A 672-nucleotide genomic window follows, 5' to 3' on the forward strand; every position below is an offset into this window, starting at 1 on the left:
GCTGCTGAGCAGCTTTCTGCTGGTACGTCTGCCGGGTCAGCAGCAGCAGCGTGCTGCTGCTGCTGCGGCGCCGCAGCGTGCTGCTCTGCAGCGGCTGCTGCTGCCTACGCCGCAGCAGCAGCATTTCGCGCTGCTGCTGCTGCTGCTGCTGCGTCTGCTGCAGCAGCGTCTGCTGCAGCCCTTAGGCGGGCCAGCGCATGCATGCACTTCAAGTTAAATGCTGCTGCTGCTGCACCGCAGCAGCCACCCAGCAGCACCCGCAGCGGGGCCGAAGCAAAAAGGCCCCCGAGGCCCCCTTTTGCTGCTGCTTCTCTCAACGCATTCCCCACCCCCAAAACGCCTGCAGCAAATAAATAAATAAAATTAATTAATTAATTAGTTAATTAATCAAGTAAAACAAATTCATATTCAAAAGAAATCCATTTTAGAGAGAGGAGAAGCAAGAGAGGCGAGAGGAATTGCGGAACTGCAGCAGCAGCAGCAGCAGCAGCAGCAGCAAACCGTCACCTGAGAAGCGGGGGTCTCCAGCTTGCTGCGCAACAACAGCTCTTGCTGCATCTAAAGGAGCAGCAGCAGCACCAGCCAAAGAAGAGCTCAGCCCGCCCACCAGCGCCGCCTCCACGTACTGATCCGCCCTGCAGCAGCAGCAGCAGCAGCAGCAGCAGCAGCAGC

The 672-nt window shown here is 58.0% G+C and overlaps 1 protein-coding gene across 1 annotated transcript; it reads right to left on the bottom strand.

The window, feature by feature from the left end:
- Positions 1–104: 104 nt before the first annotated feature.
- ETH_00041435 (uncharacterized protein) lies at positions 105–635 on the bottom strand (the record flags this gene model as incomplete). The annotated part of the gene is made up of 2 exons (XM_013374964.1): positions 105–340; positions 508–635. Coding segments are annotated over 2 exons (364 nt in total), but the record flags the coding sequence as incomplete, so codon positions are not given.
- Positions 636–672: the final 37 nt, after the last annotated feature.

The sequence above is a fragment of the Eimeria tenella genome, genomic scaffold (assembly GCF_000499545.2).
Source record: "Eimeria tenella Houghton genomic scaffold, Eth_scaff2406, whole genome shotgun sequence".
Lineage (NCBI taxonomy): Eukaryota > Apicomplexa > Conoidasida > Eucoccidiorida > Eimeriidae > Eimeria > Eimeria tenella.